General features: G+C 38.7%; 2 protein-coding genes across 2 annotated transcripts in view; one reads left to right on the forward strand and one right to left on the reverse strand.

Moving 5' to 3' along the window:
• Nucleotides 1-1,242, reverse strand: part of gabrb3 (gamma-aminobutyric acid type A receptor subunit beta3) — a 485,579-nt gene extending 484,337 nt beyond the window's left edge. The window contains exon 1 of the mRNA XM_039744693.1: nt 1,115-1,242. Coding sequence (XP_039600627.1) covers nt 1,115-1,148 — 34 coding nt within the window. The 5' untranslated portion in view covers nt 1,149-1,242. The remainder of the gene's footprint in view (nt 1-1,114) is intronic.
• A 656-nt stretch (nt 1,243-1,898) lies between these two features.
• Nucleotides 1,899-21,662, forward strand: part of LOC120523410 (gamma-aminobutyric acid receptor subunit gamma-3) — a 1,280,683-nt gene continuing 1,260,919 nt past the window's right edge. Inside the window, exons 1-2 of the mRNA XM_039744699.1 lie at nt 1,899-1,980; nt 3,761-3,906. Coding sequence (XP_039600633.1) covers nt 1,928-1,980; nt 3,761-3,906 — 199 coding nt within the window. The 5' untranslated portion in view covers nt 1,899-1,927. The remainder of the gene's footprint in view (nt 1,981-3,760; nt 3,907-21,662) is intronic.

Consider the following 21,662-nt stretch of genomic DNA (forward strand, 5'->3'; position numbering starts at 1 on the left):
CTGCATTACTTCGTGCATCCACAAGAGGATACTCTTTCTTGTTCTATTGGAAAAGCTGCATCACATTCCTTTTAGCTACGTAAATGTATTGCTACAAAAAAAAATATTCTTCACAACAGCTGTACCTAGTTTAAGACAGTCCCCCACCCTACCCAGCCCCACCACTGCAAATAACAAAGCTTACCTTCACCCCTAAAGAAAAAGAAAGCACCACGAAAAAATACATAAAATAGCCTTGATTTTGTTGATCTTCAATAATTCAATTAAATTAAATGTCGTAAAAAAAATATATATCCGGATTACATTTATTAAATTACGATATAGTTTAAAATCAGCTTCACACATTAGCACTAGGCGTTTCTGCTCTGTGCTCTGCCTCTGTGTATAATGAATGCAAGGTGCTGTCCAGCGTGCTGAACTCGCTTTACTACAGCTCCCGAGATCTTAAAAGACTACATTTTGATATTTTAGATGCTCAGTCGTCCATCCATTTTCCAAATCCGCTAAATCCAACCCTTTGAATCACCGGATAATAAACTTTCAAATGCAAAGGCAGTTGGGAATGACGACTCCTTTATAATAAATGGATGTGCGCTTTAAAGTGCTATCATCTAGACACAGGTTAATGAGTTTGTCTCTTGACTGAAAACATGTCAGTGTCCTTGTCGGGGTGTCTGAACGAGATTTAACCTATGTGGAAGATTACGCACAAATAAATAATAGAAGTATTTATTTATATGTTTAAAATAACTATATACTTCGCAAAAGTGCCTGAAGATAATTTATTTATCGAAAAGGAAGATATTTAAAATCCTAACGCATTTATGTATATGAAGTTGCTGCAGGTGGAAAAGTACCGTGCGTCTCTGTGCAGTTTAGAATGTAGCATCCTGGATTTCAGCGTACTTTGTGTATGTACGTATGAATTTATTTCACTTCATATATGTGGGCGAAAATGCTGTAGTTGTGCTGGTAACTAGCTCTAGCCTTAATGTTAACACAAATAAATAGCATTGTCTCACCGATCCGAATTGTAATAGTCTAGATAAAGAAAGAAAGAAAGAAAGAAAGAAAGAAAGAAAGAAAGAAAGAAAGAAAGTATATTGGCACCCACCGGACATTTCCTGTTGAAAATATGAAATGGCCATGTCTAGACCTAATTAATGTCACATTTTGACAATCGCATGTTCTCAGATCCTCTTAGTAGAAATAAATAAAATAAGCCTGGAGAGTTCGCTATCGCTTGCTAATTAAGTTTTGTATATTCTCGCTCCGGTGACGCTGGTCGCAATACGGTATACCATCAAATCTCAGCATCTCGCAGACAGCATGGACTATCCTTGTCTAGGCGCTGGAATGTTAAGTAGCAGTTGTCGCTTCCACTGAACGAAAAGACGCACTAGCTGTTTAATCTGAAGGATATTTACAAAGTGAACATACCGTGCTGTGTCTGGGGAGGAAGAAAACCCTTCAAAGTTTGTTGAACGTCTTGTAAGCTCTACTGCGATAAAATCTGACGTAAGAGAAAAGGGGCTGCTTGGGAATGTATGAAGGGGTTTTTAGGTTCTTCACTTTGGGAATTTGTGTCCTGCTTTTGAGAGCGCCAGTATGTCTATGTATCTGGTGGTGCAATCGAAGGTGGCTAATTCAACTATAAGGCACAGGAGGGGCTGCCTTAGAATTTCAGACAATTGATCCTCGATATGCTGGAGGTTTCTAAAATCTGAATACTTGTCAAACCTGGGCGCTTAATTTATGGCTGGATCGGGAATCAACCGCTGTTTTTTACCGACTTGCCAGTGACATATGTGACTGTTATAAGCTTGACACATACTACTTCATTTTTTTGGGGGGGAAGAAAAAAAACAAACAATCAAAAAGGCGTTCAATACCATTAATTTCACTGCAAGTCATCGTTTTTCTAAAAATGTCCACCAAATTATTGGTGGCTTTCTTACTTCTCTCAGTTTTTTATGCCTGGTAAGTACAGTCTTTTCATTTTATACTCAGCGTGTTTAAGTGTAAGAGTTAAAATTGCATATTCATTGTTTTTTGGAGCTCAGAGGTATAGGCAATGAAAGATTTGTTTTCATGTATAGTATGCCATCTTTATATCCTACTGACGAAAGTTTCACGTGTTTAAATTGAGCACATCTGGAGTCAATTTAGATGGCGATACAATTATAGCTAAATTAATTATTTCGCATCAAATATTGTTTGGTTTTCTGTATGACTGTTAGATTGCCCTGCAAATTCAGAGCCTCTCTTCGGCATGTTAAAGAGTTTTAAATGTCTTTTTTCTTATATTTATCTAAAAAGATAAAACAATCCAACATTATTGAGAAAATTGTTTTCATTAAGATCTTTGATGAGTGCTGCAAAATGCTTAATCTAGTGAATAATCATAAGGTTAAAAGGCTACACAGTACAGCCAAATGTCTTAAAGTGTGCTTTCCTGTGTGGTATATGGCGTATTCCTTCTTTTTGGTACACTGCATGTGGGAGGAATCATTTATGATAAACAATAACACTTTGGCGTATTGTTTACATGATTCAAATAAATGCAGTAAAACAAGAAACGCAACTTTAAAAAATCAAATATTCTCATAGTTAAACCATGACCAAACAGTAAAAGAACGGCATAATTTGAAAGCTTAGTATGGAGTTTTAATATCTCATATGATTCTTCATTCATAAAGTGCGTTCCTAGTCCTTGTGTATTTTAATTGGCATGGAAACCATTCGAGCTCGTGTTTGTGAGTGCGGATGGCAGTAGAGTCACAACCTGAATTACTTTTGCGTCTTTCCATTAAATACTATGAATTTTTAAAAAGCGAGCGTAAAAGGAATGCACTTATTTTATTTCGTTGGCCATCTTAAGCATTCAAGCAAGAAGGTCAGCTTTCCAAGGTTCCTGATTTAGCCGAAAAAAAAAAACATTCTGAGAACTTGTAATGGAAAAGTTCAGCAAACAATTTTCTTTGTAGCAGCTCCATACCTTTGGTGGGGGTTGCGTTTTGTAAGTTGTTACTAACACTAATGGCTACTTTATCACGTACCTTTAGGCATACAACCATTTGTATTATTCATATTATTATTTTTTTCTTAACACAGGAAAACTTAGAGGAAAATATTTTTTACCTGTAAATAGTTCACCTATTTATCCGTCCATTTTCCAATCCAGCTACCGAGCTCGGAGTAGCTAGACAGCCTGAGCACACGGCAGAAGCCATGACTGGATTAGGCGTCGGTCCTTCACAGAGTGTATTCAGCACACATATACATTTACACTTATGCCAAGTTACCTAACACGCAGTGGCTGTGACACTGAAATATGCACAAGGAGGAAAAAACGCTTTCTCCATGTTGGCAGTGCAGGAGATTTGAATCTAAGACTCTGAAGCCATGAGGCAGCAATGCCGAAGGCTTCCTGCTGACCCCTGCTATCTATCTATCTATCTATCTATACAGAAAATGCAATTTTGAGATGCAGTCTCGTCACCCATCTTATGGAGTACTTGAGTACACATTATTAAATTTTGATTTTAATTTTTGACAGAATTAATCAACCCCAGTGAAGTTAATTAACCTAATGTTTTTTTAGTAGCACAGCATAACAGAATCTCGTAATATTTTTTTCTACTAATTCCAGTCCAACATGTCTTCTAACAGTCTGGGTATTCAGGTAATATAAAGTATCTGATCATCTTGACAGCCGTATCTCTAATGAGAACATCTTTGATCACTTCTTGTTATGTAGCCCTCAGAGACTTGAAGACGAAGAAGATTATGACGATGTAACTGTAAACCAAATGTTGGCCCCCAAAACACAGGAGACTGACGCAACTCAAATACTCAATAACCTACTGAAGGAATACGACAAGAAACTTCGACCGGATATTGGAAGTGAGTACTCGTTTGTAGTAAATCATGACTTGGAGGTTTTGATGCTTGTGGTTTGGCCTTGTTTAGTGTCATGTCAGTAGGCCTGAGTTTTGATTTTGATGCAGTACTAGGTTGTTATTTAAGGGAAGTTCCACCACGACACTTATCTATCTTTTTAGACCCCACACCAAGATGAACAGAATGGACTGTGAACTTTTGTGAAGTGGTTGAGCTGTTGAATTGTAAAACCTTGAGAGTATGTGGAGGTCAGGAAATTGCATAGTGGCATTTCAGCTTTAGGAACTATATGAACTTAAACTATATAAACTTTGTTTTTTGTGACCCAAACGTTTTGTGTGCAATGAATGGTTTTTTTCATTAAATTAAAATCACTTTTTAATATGTTGCTTTGCCCTTTGCTATTTAACTAGATTTGATGAAATGAAGATAAGTCAGCCAGTCATCTGAAAGATCTCTGTCTGTTCCTAATACACCTAATGATCAAGTGGCATTAATCTGGAGTCCTCATGAATGGCTACAAACATTGTATTCAGGGATATCATTTGTTTTTCTACATTAATAATATTAAAAAAAAACAAAAAAAAAAAAACTACCTATCCAGCCAAACATTCATTCATTTTTTAAGCTTAGTGGAAGCAAGTCTGTTGACATTACCATAAAGCACTATATCACCTTGACAGCCATATCTCCAAATGGAAGCTTCGTTGACCACTTCTTGCTATGCAGCGCTAAGACAATTGAGGGCCAGAAGTAATAAGCACAAGAGATTTGCTCATCCTTTGCAAAACACCACTCACTTTCTGAGTCATTTAAAATTCCATTCTGACCTTCTATGGTTATATATAAATGTATACTATACATATATATGTATATGTATATGTATGTAAGTATGTATACTGTTTATTATATATACTCAGCAAAAAAAGAAACGTCCTCTGACTTTCAACTGTTTTTACTTTCAGTAAACTTAATGTGTAAATATTTGTATGAACACTAAAAGAGTCAACACCATAAGACATAAACTAAAAATGTTTCACAATGTGTCCCTGAATGAAGGGAGGCTCAAAATCAAAAGTACCAGTCAGTATCTGGTGTGGCCACCAGCTGCTTGAAGTACTGCAGTGCATCTCCTTCTCATGGACTGGACCGGATTTGTCAGTTCTTGCTGTGAGATGTTACCCCACTCTTCCACCAAGGCACCTGCAAGTTTCTGGACATTTCTGGGGGGAATGGCCCTAGCCATCGATCCAAATCGATCCCGCTCCTGGGTACAGGCCTCGGTGTAACGCTCATTCCTTCGACGATAAACACAAATCTGTCCATCACCCCTGGTGAGACAAAACCGTGACTCATCAGTGAAGAGCACTTTTTGCCACTCCTGTCTGGTCCAGCGAAGGTGGGCGTTGTTGCTGGTGATGTCTGGTAAGGACCTGCCTTACAACAGGCCTACAAGCCCTCAGTCCAGCCTCTCTCAGCCTATTGCGGACAGTCTGAGCACTGATGGAGGGATTGTGTGTTCCTGGTGTGACTCGGGCAGTTGTTGTGGCCATCCTGTACCTGTCACGCAGGTGTGATATTCGGATGTACCGATCCTGTGCAGGTGTTGTTACACGTGGTCTTCCACTGCGAGGATGATCAGCTGTCCTTCCTGTCTCCCTGTAGCGCTGTCTTAGGCGTCTCACAGTGTGGACATGGCAATTTATTGCCCTAGGCACATCAGCAGTCCTCATGCCTCCCTGCAGCATGCCTAATGCACGTTCACGCAGATGAGCTGGGACACTGGGCATCTTTCTTTGGGTGTTTTTCACAGTCGGTAGACAAGTCTCTTTAGTGTCCTGCGTTTTTAGAACTGTGACCTTAAATGCCTACTTTCTGTAAGCTGTTAAGGTTCTTAACGACCATTCCACAGGTGCATGTTAATTAATTGATTATGGTTAATTGAACAAGCATGGAAAACATTGTTTAAACCCTTTAAAATCCACCACCAGCTCCTTGGATTTGCTTCTGTTCAGTTGTAGGTTTAACCATTTAACAAAGTCCTTGATTAGTTTCCTATACTCCTCCTCCTGCCCACTCCTGATGCAGCCCATGATAGCAGTGTCATCTGCAAACTTTTGCACGTGGCAGGATTCCGATTTGTATTGGAAGTCCAATGTATATACAGTGCATCTGGAAAGTATTCACATCGCATTGCTTTTTCCACATTTTGTTATGTTACAACCTTATTCCAAAATGGATTAAATTCATTTTTTTCCTCAGAATTCTACACACAACACCCCATAATGACAACGTGAAAAAGTTTACTTGAGATTTTTGCAAATTTATTAAAAATAAAAAAATTGAGAAAGCACATGTACATAAGTATTCACAGCCTTTGCCATGAAGCTCAAAATTGAGCCCAGGTGCATCCTGTTTCCCCTGATTATCCTTGAGATGTTTCTGCAGCTTAATTGGAGTCCACCTGTGGTAAATTCAGTTGATTGGACATGATTTGGAAAGGCACACACCTGTCTATATAAGGTCCCACAGTTGACAGTTCATGTCAGAGCACAAACCAAGCATGAAGTCAAAGGAATTGTCTGTAGACCTCCAAGACAGTCTCGTGGCACAAATCTGGGGAAGGTTACAGAAAAAATTCTGCTGCTTTGAAGGTCTCAATGAGCACAGTGGCCTCCATCATCTGTAAGTGGAAGAAGTTCAAAACCACCAGGACTTTCCTAGAGCTGGCCGGCCATCTAAACTGAGCGATCAGGGGAGAAGGGTCTTAGTCAGGGAGGTGACCAAGAACCCGATGAGGTCCTCTGTGGAGAGAGGAGAACCTTCCAGAAGGACAACCATTTCTGCAGCAATCCACCAATCAGGCCTGTATGGTAGAGTGGCCAGACAGAAGCCACTCCTTAGTAAAAGGAGTTTGCCAAAAGGCACCTGAAGGACTCTCAGACCATGAGAAACAAAATTCTCTGGTCTGATGAGACAAAGATTGAACTCTTTAGTGTGAATGCCAGGCATCACGTTTGGAGGAAACGAGGTACCGCTCATCACCAGGCCAATACTATCCCTACAGTGAAGCATGGTGGTGACAGAATCATGCTGTGGGGATGTTTTTCAGAGGGAGAAAAAAAGAGGGAACTGGGAGACTAGTCAGGATAAAGAGAAAGATGACTACAGCAATGTACAGAGACATCCTGGATGAAAACCTGCTCCAGAGCACTATTGACCTCAGACTGGGGCGACGGTTCATCTTTTAGCAGGACAACGACCCTAAGCACACAGCCAAGATATCAAAGGAGTGGCTTCAGGATAACTCTGTGAATGTCCTTGAGTGGCCTAGCCAGAGCCCAGACTTGAATCCAATTGAACGTCTCTGGAGAGATCTTAAAATGGCTGTGCACCGACACTTCCCATCCAACCTGATGGAGCTTGAGAGGTGCTGCAAAGAGGAATGGGCAAGACTGGCCAAGGATACGTGTGCCAAGCTTGTGGCATCATATTCAAAAAGACTTGAGGCTGTAATTGCTGCCAAAGGTGCATCAACAAAGTATTGAGCAAAGGCTGTGAATACTTATGTACATTTGATTTCTTGTTTTTTTTTTATTTTTAATAAATTTGCAAAAACCTCAAGTAAACTTTTTTCACGTTGTCATTATTATCAAAAAAATGAATTTAATCCATTTTGGAATAAGGCTGTAAACATAATAAAATGTGGAAAAAGTGGTGCGCTGTAAATATTTTCCGGATGCACTGTAGGCTGAACAGGACTGGAGAAAGCACAGTCCCCTGCGGCGCTCCTGTGCTGCTGACCACAATGTCAGACATCTATCAAAAATTCCCCCTTTACAGGATAGTCATAACTGTAAGATGTTTTTACACTAGGATATTACAGTATGATTGGGATTTTAAGTTTCCAGATCTAAGCATTAAAACAAAGACATATCCAATTTAGATTTGTCAAAGAAGTACATTATCTAGAAGAAATTAATTACAGAGTTTGAACCCATAATCTTTATTAATACTGTAAGGTGAAGGCTAGAAACAATAGTTTTAGCCAATTTAAATAAAAGTGTCACTTGCCTTTAAACACACATATATTTTGTATAATGATTTAAATGAAACCTAGGTAATCTTGTGTATGGGTAATTTGGAAGTGCAGTGAATAGTTTCTTCCACTTCCAATTGAAATTGTCTGAAGAGAAACTGAAATGTAGAGTTGGCGGTTTTGTTTTGCGGACGTGCTCTTCCCCTTTGTCTGTCAGTGACCAAGCGAGTTTCTCTCTGCTCAGAGATTTTGTTTTGCCAATGTGCTCTACTCATTTGTGTATTAGCAGCTAAGCGAGTTTGTCTTTCGTCGCCGGTTTCACTTTGGCAACAGAGTCGCTTTTATTCAGCTTCATGCTGTAGCTTCATACTTCTTTCTTCTTCTGACTAATTAACTTTGGGCCCCTTGCCAGCTCTTTGAGCTTCATGCTGTAGCCTCGCACTTCTGGGCAGCCTCACACTCCCGGGCCATATAGACAGACACACACACACACTTCCACGTGTAGACTTTTATATACAAGATAATTACAGATCTATTTTTGTTTTATATGTTCTGAATTGATTTCATAAACAATGTCAATGTGATTTAAACTAGCACAGTAGAACAGTTATCATGAGCACATACAGTATCTTTACATAATTAGGTGTTATTGTTGATAAGTGAGATAGTTAGTGAAAGAGTCAGTCAACTTATATGCTAGGGGAGTGTGCTGTCCTGACTGCCTATGGTGGCCTAATCACACACTTGATAGCTCGCTTCGCTTGTTATCGGTCCACATGTATATTTTAATGTGGTCAAAACTCTGTACCTAACATTTATTTATAGGTACAGAAAATGCTAAAACTATTGGAAATTGTTGTCTATGGAAGACAAATGGTAATTTTCTTACTACTCAAAGCGCTTTCACACAGGAACGACCCAGGGCATGAACCTATGATCTCCCTGCTGCAAGGCAGCAACGTTACCACTGAACAACCTGCATTTGTCAACTGCTAACACACAACTGAAGTACTACTGTTCTTAGCAAAGGGGAAGTATATGCAGGGCCGTTTGAAGGAATTTGGGGGCCCCAAACAAAATGGACATGGAGGCCCCCCGCACGCACGCATGCCGCAAAGGAACTACAGCATAGCCATACAGTTTAAATTCACTCACACTTTATATAAATAAAAAAGGTTTACAGTGCAAATACTGCTGTTGCATATACTGTGCATAAATAAAAAAATGTTTAGAGTGCAAATACTGCTGTTGCATATAAAGTGCATAAAATTTGAACATTTTCAACAATTGAACATTTGCAAAAAACACCAATGTACCATAAAATCAAATATACATTAAAAAAGTGCACAATAACTAAATCCAACATACTTAAAAACACACACACACATAATACTCACATTAACATTTTTCAGTTCTCTCAAACATGTGCAAATTATCTAAAACTGCTGTTTGCGAGCCTTGTTTTCTGCAAAGGCAATCACAATGTCCTCCACGTCCAAAGACTGGCGAACATCCCGCTCAATTGACATAAGTGCCAGTCACTTTATAATAATAACAATCATTAATAGAAGGTAAATTGACAGTTAATTAATCTTTAGTCTTTAGCTATGCATTTACTGAATGAGCACTGTGCAGCTGTTCGTCCGACTGTACTGTATTTTATTTATTTTATTTATTTATTTTATTTGAAAAATTGCACCATTTGTACAAGACAAGTAGAGCTATTTTATGTGTGTAATTTATCACTTACCACTGTCTTGTTTTTTCTTATCCTCCTCTTCCTTTCTCTTCTTTCTTTTTTGGCTTCCTGAAGCATAATTCCGCTTCATGACTGCCGAGGAAGTTTTGTATTTTGCCGGCAGCAGAGATCGCGTGGTTGGCTGGCTGCTGTCAGCGAGGGGCCCCTTGAGGGGATCCGATAACAGTGTCATTGCACTTTACTGCATTCACTATCAATGGGGCGCTCACACAGTTTGTCGCTGCATTTTATTCTTAACCAGTCGTTGTCTTGGGGCCCCAGGCCAGCTCGGGGCCCCAAGCAATTGCTTGGTTTGCCTGCCTTGTCGCGACGGGCCTGAGTATATGAGGTTTTTTGATGTATATGTTAAATTGGTTGTATTGACATGAGACTATCATAGTTGTATTCTCCTAATAAAGACAAAAAATTTTATATATAGATGCTGTGAGCCACTAGGGGGCGCACAGCCACCCTAACCCAGACACAGACAGGCAGGAGACAGGTTTTGCCACACTCCACATATTTATTTACAGTTTCACCAACACAACGCAAAACACCAACACCATTCAGTCCCTTCTTGCCACCAGTCCTTCTCCCTTCACTCCTGTTCAGGATTTGTCCTCTCTTTCCGACTCTGGCCACTTATGGAGTGAGGTGGCTCCTTTTTATAGGGCACCAGGATGGACTCCAGGTGCCTAAAGAGCTTCTTCCAGCCACACTTCCGGGTGTGGCGAAAGCGTGACCAAATAAGGACCTGGAAAGGCCCATGCGCCCCCTGGCGGTGGCCACGGGTTCCAACAGGGTTAAGCCCTCATGCTCATAACCCGTAACCCCACTGGAAACCAAGGGGGCTGCCCTCTATTGGCCCGGGAAAGAAACTTTCCCGACAATCTTCTTTCCCCTGGTCCTTCCACACTTTGGGCATCCTGTCCAGGCAAGAGCCCCGCCTATCAGCCACAATGTATACTACATAATGTACAGTTTTCAAGAAAAATGAGCATTGTAAATATATATATACAGTGCATCCGGAAAGTATTCACAGCGCATCACTTTTTCCACATTTTGTTATGTTACAGCCTTATTCCAAAATGGATTAAATTCATTTTTCCTCAGAATTCTACACACAACACCCCATAATGACAACGTGAAAAAGTTTACTTGAGGTTTTTGTAAATTTATTAAAAATAAAAAAACTGGGAAATCACATGTACATAAGTATTCATAGCCTTTGCTCAATACTTTGTTGATGCACCTTTGGCAGCAATTACAGCCTCAAGTCTTTTTGAATATGATGCCACAAGCTTGGCACACCTATCCTTGGCCAGTTTCGCCCATTCCTCTTTGCAGCACCTCTCAAGCTCCATCAGGTTGGATGGGAAGTGTCAGTGCACAGGCATTTTAAGATCTCTACAGAGATGTTCAGTCGGATTCAAGTCTGGGCTCTGGCTGGGCCACTCAAGGACATTCACAGAGTTGTCCTGAAGCCACTCCTTTGATATCTTGGCTGTGTGCTTAGGGTCGTTGTCTTGCTAAAAGATGAACAGTTGCCCCAGTCTGAGGTCAAGAGCGCTCTGGAGCAGGTTTTCATCCAGGATGTCTCTGTACATTGCTGCAGTCATCTTTCCCTTTATCCTGACTAGTCTCCCAGTTCCTGCCGCTGAAAAACATCCCCACAGCATGATGCTGCCACCACCATGCTTCACTGTAGGGATGGTATTAGCCTGGTGATGAGTGGTGTCTGGTTTCCTTCAAACGTGACACCTGGCATTCACACCAAAGAGTTCAATCTTTGTCTCATCAGACCAAAGAATTTTGTTTCTCATGGTCTGAGAGTCCTTCAGGTGCCTTTTGGCAAACTCCTTTTACTAAGGAGTGGCTTCGTCTGGCCACTCTACCATACAGGCCTGATTGGTGGATTGCTGCAGAAATGGTTGTCCTTCTGGAAGGTTCTCCTCTCTCCACAGAGGACCTCTGGAGCTCTGACAGAGTGACCATCTGGTTCTTGGTCACCTCCCTGACTAAGACCCTACTCCCCCGATCGCTCAGTTTTGATGGCCGGCCAGCTCTAGGAAGAGTCCTGGTGGTTTTGAACTTCATCCACTTACGGATGATGGAGGCCACTGTGCTCATTGAGACCTTCAAAGCAGCAAAAATTTTTCTGTAACCTTCCTCATATTTGTGTGTTAAGACAATCCTGTCTCGGAGGTCTACAAGCAATTCCTTTGACGGCATGCTTGGTTTGTGCTCTGACATGAACTGTCAACTGTGGGACCTTATATAGACAGGTGTGTGCCTTTCCAAATCATGTCCAATCAACTGAATTTACCACAGGTGGACCCCAATTAAGCTGCAGAAACATCTCAAGGATGATCGGGGAAACAGGATGCACCTGAGCTCAATTTTGAGCTTCATGGCAAAGGCTGTAAATACATATGTACATGTGCTTTCTCAATTTTTTTATTTTTAATAAATTTGCAAAAATCTGAAGTAAACGTTTTTCACGTTGTCATTATGGGGTGTTGTGTGTAGAATTCTGAGGTAAAAAAATGAATTTAATCCATTTTGGAATAAGGCTGTAACATCACAAAATGTGCAAAAAGTGATGCGCTGTAAATATTTTCCGGATGCACTGTAGGCTGAACAGGACCGGAGAAAGTACAGTCTCCTGCGGCGCTCCTGTTCTAGTGCTAATGCTAGTTTCATATCCTATAACCAGATGTTATCCATGTAGAGCTGCCATGTTCTCCTTATGTCTGTGTTTTTTTTTATCACATCTTCAAAGACATGCAGGTTCAGTTACATGGCAATTCCAAATTAGGGTTGGTGTGTGAGTGGACCCTGCAATGAAATGGTGCCCTACACAGGGCTGTTTCCCGCCTTACACCTAAGTGCTGCTCTTACAGGCTCTACCATCTTGAATTGGATGAAGTAGGTTTTGAGAATGTTATTTGATGTTGTCATGTGTAGGCAGAAGGCTACTGGCTATTGTAAATTTTGACAGGTAAAGTGATGATTAGCTAAAAATGGCTCTGGGTATTGCTCTTACACAAAACATACCTCAGTGGTTAAGAACATTAAGCAAAGAAGAAAATTAGTGTTTTTAGCCGCATTTCTCAAATTTTGCATTCAATTTGTCATCTGAACAACTCCTTTAATCATCGCTCAGTTTGTATTCTAGTATTTCTCAACTGCTGCTAGTAAAAAATGCAGCAGTTTGTTAATTTCATTAACCAAATAAAACATACACAGTACTTCATAGAAAGAAGAATTCCAAAATTGTTTAAGAATTTACTTTAATTTGTTGTACGGTAACAGAATAAAGTTGCAACAAAAAAAGATTAGGCTAAAGAAAATTGCAGTCTCTAGATTTTAGAAAACTGGCCATTGTTATCACATTTAATTAGAAATGTTTGCCAAATCTAGAATGAGATTTGACCGTCTGACCTTCCAATAGGAATTCTAAATGAAACACATTTAAAAATAGGATTATTATTTATTGGTAGATGCAACTTAAAATTAAACTGCAGTTTACACCATCAGAATAATAGTGAAGTACTGTATAAGTATCAATAAATAACTTGACTTGACAATAAATATCATGACATTCAAAGTAAGCACCATAAATAGGCACTATATACTTGTTTTATTGTAAAGTGTACTTTTTGCTTTCTGTAGCAGGTTGGCTATTTAGTGGCAGAAGAAGTCATATTAGTACTGTCATGTGTACAGAGTACAGTGAATTCTTACTTTCATGTTCAACCAAATTGCAACAGTGCCGTGATAAACAAGTAAAATAACAACAGGAGTTTGAAGCTTCAGGTTCATCAGCTCCTTTCTGTTTTGCCAGTTCCCTCTGCATTTACTGTCACACTCTGAAGTACAGTTAATTACTGTAGGCATTCCTTAACTGAATTATATCACTTAAAATTGCTGTGTTTAAGAATTCCAGCCAAAGAGTATTTGCTATCATTTTCAGCTAGTGATTACACAACAGCTAGCTATTCCTCTCACTTGCTGATTTTGAAACTTGCTTAGAAAAATTTTGATAAAATAATGTATTTTCCATGCTCCTTTTTAATGTAAACAATAAACATATGCCATTCACTTCTTATTTAGTAAAAGTGACTCAGCCTCTACAAAAAATATGGACCAAGGAATGCACTCATGCTGTCTAATTAAATTTTACTCTAGTTATGCAGACATTTGTCTTAGCTTCAAGAGGGCAAATAAAAATAGTCTGCCATATTCTTTATTGAATAATACTGTGTACAACTTCTACTACTACCACTATTAGTACTACTACTACTACTATTACTATTACTACTTCTGTTATTACTAGTAATACTTCTTCTTTTTCTTCTACTTCTGGCTGCTTCTGTTAGGGGTCACCACAGCAGATCATCTTTTTCCATATCTTCCTGTCCTCTACATTTTGCTCTGTTACACCCATCACCTGCATGTCCTCTCTCACATCCATAAACCTTCTCTTAGGCCTTCCTCTTTTTGTCTTACCTGGCAGCTCTATCCTTAGCATCCTTCCCCCAATATACCCAGCATCTCTCCGCTGCACATGTCCAAACCAACACAATCTCACCTCTCTGACTTTGTCTCCAAACCGTCCAACTTGAGCCAACCCTCTAATGTACTCATTTCTAATCCTGTCCATCCTCATCACATCCAATGCAAATCTTAGAATCTTTAACTCTGCCACCTCCAGTTCTGTCTGCTGTTTTCTGGCCAGTTTTACCATCTCCAACCCATACAACATAGCTGGTCTCACTATCATTTTGTAGACCTTCCCTTTCACTCTCGCTGGTACCCATTGGTCACAGATCACTCCAGACACTCTTCTCCACCCACTCCACCCTGCCTGCACTCTCTTCTTCACCTCTCTTCTCTGCCTGCACTCTACTACTATTACTATTCCTAATAATAATAGTAGTATTAATAATAAAATGTAGAAGAAGAAGAAGAGTAACACTTAATACATTTTAGGACAATGAAGGGCTGAAGTCTATCTGGCACCACTGGGACAAAGCAGAACACAGTTTTGGACAGATTTGGACAGTCTATCACAGGGTCCACTTACGTACACAAAAGTGTATATTTTCATAAAGAGCCATTTCTGTATTACAGATTCACCTAACACATATGTTTGACAATGTGGGAAGAAAGCCCACACAGACAGATTATGAACATGAAAATCTTTGGATTTGAACCAAGGATGCTTTAAGTCATTGTTCCACCATGACTCTCATACAGTTATTATTATTTTTTTGGTAATATTTTATTTGTTTTGTTAACACTATACAAAACAAAATTAAAATTAGTAGAAATCGAATGGAATAGGCTGTAATGTAAATGTAAGTCTTTGGTATCTTTTGCTAATGGAATTTTTAGAGAGCTGTGTTCCTTTGCTATGAGTGACACTGTTTCATGAAATATATTAAGAAAACAATAGTCTGTGAAGTGGCGTTTAAAACATAATCTTCTCATGTACCCACATGCACTTGTTACAAATCCTTATTGAAGGACCCAAATAGTCAACATTTTAGAGAAATAAAAGTCAAACCATTCATAAAATAAAATAACAACAAAGTACTTGCCCACCACAAAACCCGTCAAGTTGCATACAAAAGAAGGGTCTGGGTGGACCAACACATGAGTAATGGCACTGCATCAATCTTTTCAAGGAATGTAAAAAGGGTCAGGACTACCGCAAATTGCATTATACCGTGTCTTTGTACTTGCTTGTACTTGCTCATTTTAAAAGTCTTATACTGTACTTGAATTCACTATATGCTAGACAGAATTCTTTTGGCTGAAAAAATGCCATGTAACCCATTCACAGTTCTGTGTACTGCACAACAGATTGCATACATGTCAATGTTGCTAACATCCATCCAATGATAGAGGGAAGTGTTTTTCAAATCATAAACCTTGCAGTCACAAGTAATTTAAAGCTCCATGTTAATGTCAAAAACAGAGTGTTTAGAACAGAGAGAGACAAGGGATTAAAGTGTGTCCAGAGGGAATAGAAAGAGGAGATGAGAGAGTGCAAAAAGGTTTACAGGAGGAAGAGGAAGGTGTAAAGGAAAATATGCCTGAAACTGCCTGCCTGTTTAACTAGTGTATCCAGACATCGTTTGTAGCAGCACATTTAAATAAGAAGATGAGATCATATATAACATTTTAACTGTATACTGTAATGTTTAACTAATTTGGAACTTTACATAACACTTAATGTCATAAAGGATATTACTGGGATATATAGTTTATCCATGTGCTGATTGGAGTAAATTAAAATATATTTCAATTTTAGGTAAATGAACCTAAATGGTAAAAAGAACTGTTCTCGTAAGACTAACCAGTCTTGCTGTGGAGATCCTTGCTGCTCACATATGAAGCACATTGTCATGTTATGGAAGACCTCTCCTTCCTCCTCATAGAATGTTCATCACTCTTGATCATGTGAAGAGACTGCTGGGAGAATGTCAGAATAGCAAGGCTACAGGTCCCATCATGATTTGGCTGGCAACTTTGATTTTTACTGACTATCTCTTGGTCTTTTAAATACTTTTGAATATAGTTTCCATGGCTTTGAAGACCAAGGAATCCATTGGTTTTATCTATACTTTATAAGTGTTTTTAATGGTGATAAAAGTTAATTTAATTTTCCCGTGGTGCCATATTGCTTTCTTGTGGGTGCCTCTGTTTATGTTTATGGTTGCTCTGCTGTTACCAGGTAAGACGATTGGGAGTGTGACGCAAATGACAGCATCAATGCAACTGTATAAAGGTCAGCATGTGCTTTTCCCTAATTTTCTGAGATTTCTGATTCCACCTATGAAAAACCCATAATTGATCATTCTTCTTATTATTTTCAGATTGTAAATGTTTCTGTTCCTTGAGTTCATTTAATGTCTGCGCAGTGTGGGTCTGGTTATGTGTCTACCTTTGGATACAAACTATTGCACTGTATCCCAACTTCGATCTTTAATTCATGTCCTGAGCTTTCTTTATTTATTTCATGCCTTTGTATTTTCCATCTTTAACTTCTTGACTTTTCCTAGTTCTGATTTCATTTAAAACATATTTAAAATTGCAAGCAAAAAAGACCTATGGTCCTCAGTCCTTCAGCACATATTTAGTGTAATGTCTCAGCATGAAAAGGATCCCGAAGCTGTGAAAGACATTGTGTCTGTGTCCAGTGCCAAAAACGGTAAAGCCAGTGGTTTAGCTACCTTTATGCCTCTAGTCTTTTCATTTCATATCATGAAATAACTGGAAAGGCTTACGCTCAACCACATAAAACTCAGGTTAACAAAAGAAGGGGATCTCCTGTTGTTTGCCTGTTATATTAGGGTGGATACCGCCATTGTGCATGTGCTACACAGGGCCTCTCTAATCTGGATAGAGCAGGAAGCTATTAATAAGATCTTAAATGTTGAATTCCCCTGGGCACTAGTCTGGACTCACTACAGACAGTACCACAGAGAAAGATGTTGTCTAATATGTTGGCTATTGTGAAAAATGCTTCAAACTCTCTGTATAACATCCCAGTCAACCTGTACAGCACCATTAACACAAGACTATTTCTACCATAGTGCTCCAGGGAGTAATATATGAGATGTTTTGTACCAGCTGCTGTCAGGCTTTACAACATATCCTCTGGTGTGACAATCCTATGGAGCTTAGTTTCCATAGTATATATTTGTAATACTCTCAGCATTTAAAAAGCAAAGCTCTCTATCTGGCAAGTTACCTGCTAATTTATTGTCTAATGTGCCTGCCTTAAATATTTAGCTTATTGATTGCTTATGGACACACATACACACACACACACACACACACACACATATATATATATATATATATATATATATATATATATATATATATATATATATATATATATATATATATATATATATACAGTGGACCACCAGCGGGGTGTGCTGCTCCCCCAACCCCGACACAGACAGACACAGAGTCCAAGTTCAAAACAGCACACATTTTATTCTTCAGTGGGGAAGCATTTTGTGTTGCTCCCCACTTCACAGCACAGTACAAAAGCACCAAACACAAAACAATATAACAAAGACGTTTGTTCTTTCTTTCTTGTGTCTCTTTCTCTCTCTGTCTCTTATTCTCCTTCACTCCTCCTCATAAGCTTTGTCCTCCACCTCCAGACTCTGGCTCTCCAACCAGTGTTGAGGCAGTTCCTTTTATAGTGCACCCAGACATGCTCCAAGTGTTTCTTGACCTTCTTCCGGCTATACTTCTGGTTGTAGCGGAAATATGTTCCACAAAGGGCTCAACTGTACCTGCAGCACCCCCTGGTAGCACGGATGGAGCCTAACAGTTTTGTTCCATACTATAACTCCTGACATGCCCAACAGGGATTGAGGGTGTTGTAGCAACACAGGGGAGCTGCCCTTTAGAGACTCGGGGGAGGTAATGTCCCAAATATGTTCTTTCCCTCAGTTCTTCCACCTAGTTGGGGTCCCCACCAGGTAATGGCCCTGGCCATCCATCCATCTATCTATCTATCTTAGAATATTAGAATATGTTAGAATATAGCATGATTCTGGCATGGCTTTCTAAAATGGCTTCCATGATTTTCCTGAATAAACCTCACAGCTCTGGTTCCAGATTAGATAGATATCCACAGATAGATAGATAGATATTTTTTCTGGTGCAAAGAACCTCAAATTTCAAGAAATAATCAACCCGAGCATAATGTGGCTTCATTTCAGAAAACCTGCAGCCATGACAAAAATAGTGAGGGAAATGCTTGATTAGAGAAACACTTACATGTCATGTGTAGAAACTGAATATGAATTTACTGGCTGAAATGCAAGTGTGCTGACTTTCAACCCATCATCACTACCTGCATGGCACAGTTTCTCTGTCAATAGATCATACTGTGGTATATTTTGCCATTTGCTGTGACCCAAAGCTGTCCCTGTCATCCCATCAGAGGTGCAAGGCAAAAAGTTACATGTCAAAAAACTGACATGGTGAGGAGTACCTGTGTGCCAAATTTTAAGTGTATGACTTGAGTCACAAACCTACAGTATATATAAAGGAAACATAAACATACATAAAGCATTTTTTTTGGATACTGCATAGTATTGAATTTTGTTATTTCAGTTTAGCTTAGATTTGTACTTAATGAATTTTAGTATAGAAAACAGAGAAATATTTTTGAGTGTGTATATTGGCAGACTGTAAATACTGTTAGTGTTATTGCAGAATCAGTGTCATGTTAAAACCAAATCTTTTTAAAAAAACATGAGTGTGAATTATCCACAAAATAATATTCCTTCTTAGCTCTTCCCACCTTCACTATTTTGATAATTGACTTTTGATCTCACATTTGGATGGTTGCAGAATAAATTTTATCCAATATGTGAGGTGTCACCACTCAGACAAGCCCAAGTAGTTAATGGTAATTTCATATTCCCCCAAATGCTTTAACTTGATCAAACGTAAATTATTTTTTAAGTTCAAACTGTTTAATTTGTCCAGCTGCTGCATTTTAACAGCAGCTGTTGAATATCATTAAGGGTTCCTTTAAGTGCACAAGGGTTCCTCTGCCTCCGACGTGAGGAGGTTAAAGCCTTTTCTGTTCCTTTTCCTGACTCTCTCAATTACAACCATTTTCATATAAGAGCCAATATGTATGAGAAACTATCCATGTCATATTGCTGTGCAGTTGTGAAAGGCAAATGTTTCATGCATACTGTGGGTGGCTTTATAAATAAGGCCTTATATGATTGGAATTGAATATCACTGTGCCTATCAGTTTGATCTTTGTCACTTCTCTATTACTTTGCAATGTATTAGTTTTTACTGTAAAAAAAATGAATATAAGTGAAAATGACAAGCTGTCCCCCATAATGAAATATGCAATTAACACACCTTTTAATTGCTCAGAATCTGGTTTTATAGAGGATTGTTAAATTTATCAACAGTTCAATTGATATATGTTTAGAAGGTAAATCGAAACTTCAAAATAATTAATAATATTATTGTTTAGAAAAAAAGGATGTGGCAGAGTTAAAGATGCTAAGATTTTCATTGGAGATGAGGATGGACAGGATTAGAAATGAGTACATTAGAGGGTCAGCTCATGTTGGACAGTTGGGAGGCAAAGTCAGAGATTGTGTTGGTTTGGTCATGTACAGAGGAGAGATGCTGAGTATACTGGGAAAAGGATGTTAAGGACAGGGCTGCCAGGCAAAAGGAAAAGAGGAAGGCCTAAGAGAAGGTTTATGGATGTGGTGAGAGAGGACATGCAGGTGATGTGGGTAACAGAACAAGATGCAGAGGACAGAAACATATGGAAGAAGATGATTCGCTGTGGCGACCACTAATGGGAGCAGCCGAAATAAGAAGAATATTGTTTAGAAAAAGAAAAAAAACCACATATAATGTAAGTCTGCAAAATCTGTTCTAAAACAGTACACAAATGATATTTATTTTGAATCTGCTCCACAAGTAGATATTAAAAAATTTTATTATCAATCCAAAAAAACAAAACTATCATGTCTAAGATCAGATTGTTTACCCCAAAAATAAAAGCAGTCCATTATTCAGTGAGTCAATTACAGCAATTTCCTTTAAACACCCTGGGCATGAAAATGTTTTGCAGTCAAGATTTAGCAGCAATATGCTGGAGAAATCGGCAAAGCATGAGGATGTTCTCTTTATTTCAGTCTACTAATGCCAAAAAGGTCAAGTGTAGTTTTTAGCAATACCAACCCTGCAAACTTGGCCAACACAAAATGTACTCAAAACCAATATGTTCAATCCCAGGAATCTCCCTAACCGAGTCATACTTTGGTTTTTACAGAATCTGTGGCTCTGGGACCATTTATTTTCTAAATAAGGCATAAATATCATATGTGATGTCTGCTCTAGTCAATTCATCCCTAGGTAAACATACCTACCTTGTATTTTGTGCTGTTGCTTTGAACTATTTAACAAGTACTGCATTCTAGCTTACCACTAATGTGTCATAAACCAAAAAATGAGATAGTGTACCAAATGTCTGTTACGCCACTTGCTTTTGTGCATTCAATTCTTTTCTTTTCACTTGAAGGCGCTATATCTACTAGAATTTTGTTGTCCCAGGTCTTGTATCAGTATTCTGTAATAGTGGCCATTGAATATTTTAAATGTACAGGAGTATACTTTTATTACTGGTGTTGTCATGTGAATCAAATTTCTGAATAAGTTTCTGCTTTTTTTTTTTAATTTATGCATTCAGTTTAAATTTCATTCTTTTTAGGTACAGTATAGGTAGGCATGGGGCACTATGTAAAATAAGAAAAACATTACAATTAAAGACAGAAATAAAAATATACTTAGCAAATAAATTAAAAACCTAAATATTCTATAAAAGGATAAGATGTAAACAATAGATATAAATAAAACAAACCTTCAGTGTGATGCAAATGTTTCTGAAATTTAATCCCTATTAGGTAAAAATTATAATGAAAAAGTAATAAAAAATAATCAATATGGGCTCATCTGTCCTTCCATTCTAGCCTCCCATTCAGGCAAGAAATTATTGAGTACGAGTGAAAAACAAAGTCCACAAAAAAGTTGGAAGGCCAAACATCACTACCCTGTTTAATAATAGATTAACAAAAAAAAAAAACGTCTCTTGGTAGCAAAATAAACAGACACTCGATGGCATAAGCATAAAATAAACATACAGATTGTAGCCTCTAATGGCTTTCTACTAAGGGTCTGTCTGTGGAGCCCCCTCCTGCACTAGGTTCAGGTTAACATTGAGACACTTCTTTCTGGGAATGACCACCTTTTTATGGTTCAGAAAGGGAGGGGGCGGGGCATCTCGTAGGGATGAGGGCAGAGTCGTTCACCCTCAAGGGGCACCTTTTCAGAGCTGTCCAAATTCCAAAGTTGCTAGGTCTATAAGGCAGATATGCTAGACATTGCACCACCTTG

This window comes from Polypterus senegalus, chromosome 2 (genome assembly GCF_016835505.1).
Source record: "Polypterus senegalus isolate Bchr_013 chromosome 2, ASM1683550v1, whole genome shotgun sequence".
NCBI classification, from domain to species: domain Eukaryota; kingdom Metazoa; phylum Chordata; class Cladistia; order Polypteriformes; family Polypteridae; genus Polypterus; species Polypterus senegalus.